This window comes from Etheostoma spectabile, chromosome 22 (assembly GCF_008692095.1).
Source record: "Etheostoma spectabile isolate EspeVRDwgs_2016 chromosome 22, UIUC_Espe_1.0, whole genome shotgun sequence".
Lineage (NCBI taxonomy): Eukaryota > Metazoa > Chordata > Actinopteri > Perciformes > Percidae > Etheostoma > Etheostoma spectabile.
Window position 1 is genome coordinate 15,197,429 of NC_045754.1, and position 3,345 is coordinate 15,200,773.

The 3,345-nt window shown below is 43.1% G+C and overlaps 1 protein-coding gene across 1 annotated transcript in view; it reads left to right on the forward strand.

The window, feature by feature from the left end:
• The window catches only part of mllt10 (MLLT10 histone lysine methyltransferase DOT1L cofactor), a 46,073-nt gene extending 43,547 nt beyond the window's left edge, over positions 1–2,526 (forward strand). The window contains 3 exon segments of the mRNA XM_032503556.1: positions 362–382; positions 781–871; positions 1,238–2,526. Of these exon segments, the coding sequence (XP_032359447.1) occupies positions 362–382; positions 781–871; positions 1,238–1,513 (388 nt within the window). The 3' untranslated portion in view covers positions 1,514–2,526.
• Positions 2,527–3,345: the final 819 nt, after the last annotated feature.

Here is a 3,345-nt window from a genome sequence, read left to right on the forward strand (position 1 = left end):
TGTTTGAGTTTGTAAAGAAAAATGCAAATACTGCTATTTTTGACCAGCCTAATATTCCTTTTTCTTCACTTTCTATAAAGGTAGACCACAAACTTGATCAATTTCAGTCATGCTTTGATGTGGAATTGAAGGTGCAGTGTTCCCAATAGATTGATATTATGGAATTAAAAGTTATTCTAAGGATTTTGAGCAATATTTACTTTTTTAAACACACTGCTATTATTCTGAACACAAATACATGTACATGTCTGGCAACCTCATCTCTGTGTCTTATGTCTTGTCCCAAGATGTTGAATGAATGTGAACTTTATTGTGTCCTCTCCTTTTTGCTTCCTTTTGCTTGCGTGTTGGATTGTTGCAGCTCAGCAACTAGTAAGAACAGGTGAGACAGATCAGCATCAAAACAACCTGTAGCTCTGTTTCCCTCCTGTCCCTGAAGGATTCTGTGACAATGTTGTTGTGTCGCATGGTTTTTTTATGTTGTCACATTTTCTTGCTTTTTGGCAAGTGAAATTGACATTTAAGATGACTTCCTTTTTATTCTTAATATTTAGTGATACATGTAACATGCTTGTTCTTCAGGGCCAGTTCATGAGTTGTCACATTTGTCCTATGTACAGTATGTTGCATTTTGCTGCAGTCAGCAGCTCGGTAAGCTCCGTGGCTGTGAACCTCTAATGTTGGGAAATTGTGTATTAAAATGTATTTAGCTCAGGGCTGATAGCGCGAGGACAGTGTTTATCGTATTTGTCTGACTGCGAGTTGTTTTTATCTCGTCAGCGCTGCGCGGCTCGGCCTGCTGTCTGAGCAGCACCGACTCCTCCTGCAGCAGCATCAGCTCCAGCAGCTGCTGGCCTCGCAGCCCTCAGCGGTATGACACACACACACACACACACACACACACACACACACACACACACACACACACACACACACACACACACACACACACACACACACACACACACACACACACACACACACACACACACACACACACACACACACACACACAGACATTGAGCTATAATTTTCATTTGGACAATGGCCTAAATCACCAAGCTTATTAACTATTCTCTTTTTTGTTTCCTCCACCGCTCATCACACTTTCCTCTGCTTTTCTTCTTCATCCCTTTTTGTTGTCCTCCTTCTTTTCCAATTCTCATTTCCTTTCTTGTCTAAAACTAACTTTTCCTTTATCCTACTCTCTGCTCCCTCCTTATTTTCTCTCTCTCAGGAGCAGCAGCAGGTCTTGCTCTACCAACTGATGCAGCAGCAGCAAGACCTCCAGCAGCTGCAATCGCTCTCCTCCGCCCAGATTCCCTCCATCCCGCTCTCCTCCGCTCAGCTGCCCATCAACAACCTGCTGCCCGGCGCCCAGGGCCAAGGCGCCATCACGGCCAACCCCTTCCTGGCGCTGCAGCACGCACACGCTGACACCCACGCCTCAGGGGTGCAGAAGTCGCGGCTAGCTGAGAAGGCCATGGGCGTCGCAGGGCAAGAGAAGACATGACGGCAGATGCTCTCTTTTTTTTGTTTTCTTTTTTATATAAATATGCAGGGTCTTCAGGAGATTAGCCTGTTGGTCATGTTTGTGGTTCAGTGATGAGATCATTGGCAGCAGAGAGATCTGTGTTCCTGGTACATCATTCTTGTGTCTGTGCTAATACATTAGCACACACTATGGCGAGTGATAGCATTTGTTTGCAGTCACCAGCTCACTGTAGTTGACCTTGTCCGGTTTATTTTGCAACCTTTTCAGGTTACAAGCTTAACAAACCAGTTTGTCTTCATTTGTGCTATTTATATCCATCCAGTCTTAGATGTTTTCCTTTTGAGCTTTAGTGCTGCTTTGGGTGGTTATTTTTGTCACTGTTGAAATTATGATTTTCATTTGGTATCACTGGTAGCAACTTAGTGGGTTAGTGTCACGAAATAAATACATGGTGTGTTCTTTCAACAGGTGGGTTGACTTACCAGGTCAGCTTCTCGGAAACCTTATCCATCAAATGTCTCTCCTGCTTCTTCTTCACATTTCTTCTTTCTCGTTGCTGTGTCAAGTTTTTTCATCATTTCCTCTTCCTTTTGTCTCCACATTTCTCTCACTACTTCTCCATCGTCCACACTAACATCCCACTCGGCCTGGTTTCTCTGCTGTCTCACTCTCTCAGGGGCCTCAGCTAACTCAGCACACAAGCTAGCACACACACAGATAGCAGAAAAGTAAAATAACAGAAACACATGAATATAAAAAAAAGTCCCCACCACAGGACTTAACAGTAGCAGATGTATGTTTGACATCTGTGTCGCAGCGATCCAGAGGGGAATATTTGGGGAAAGGCTTGGGAAAATATCCCACGTTTTCGCCATTGCCTTTCTCCCGGTGTCTCTTTTACTCCATTTGTGCAGATAATTAATGTCAATGAGCCACGCCTCGTACGATCACCGCAGAAGCCTTGCTTTTGACTCTCTTCTCTGGGCCACATACAGGGGGCTAACTCAGGGAAGTGAAATGTAAAAGAAGAAAAAAAAAAAAGAAGAAAACCAGCAAGTTGAATGTTCAAAGGATGCATAAATCCACACGGCACAGACTCACAAAGAGAAATTATGCAGTTGGTTGTCAGCGCATGGAAGTCATTACATTTCATCTTCCTGATTGAGCCCCCTGCTGCACCTACCTCTCAAACAAGACCAGCCTATCAGGACCTAAATGGCCGACAGCAGTGGCCGATTAAAAAAAAAAAAAAAAAAAAAAAAAAACACAAAAACACAAAAGTGAGAACTGGCCAATCAGGGTCCAAACCCAAGTGCCTGAGGCCAAGGGTGGAAGGCGGGATTGGTTTTCATTTTACCTGTGCCCCTGTCACTCAACCCAATTCTTAACAATGCTACTGGTAATTAAGCTGCGTTGCTAAGGCAACAGATTACAAAAAAGATTTTTATTAAAGATGTCTCTTTAATAACACCAGGAAATATTCTGCATTCTCTAATATCAAAGCCAACTTTGTACTGTGCTTTTTATTTATTGGGAGTGTGTTTGTGTAAGGGCATAAGATGATATATTTTAAAAGCCCGCCAGTGTTGAAACTTAACATCCTTTTGTACTACTGTGTAAAGTTTTGTTTGTATTTTGTTTGTATTTTCTGTTTCTTTCCACCTCATACGATCGAATCTTGCTGTAAACCCTTCTAAAAACTTCTACTTTGTGTTGTGTTGGAAATCGAGATGCTACTTGATAGTTGCTGATTGGGGAGGGGGTGGGGCTGTATATAGCTGTTCGTAGGGGGGAGGAAGTGTGTCAAAGGGGCGTTCAGTGGCACAGTTTTTACCTCGTTAAGTGTACAT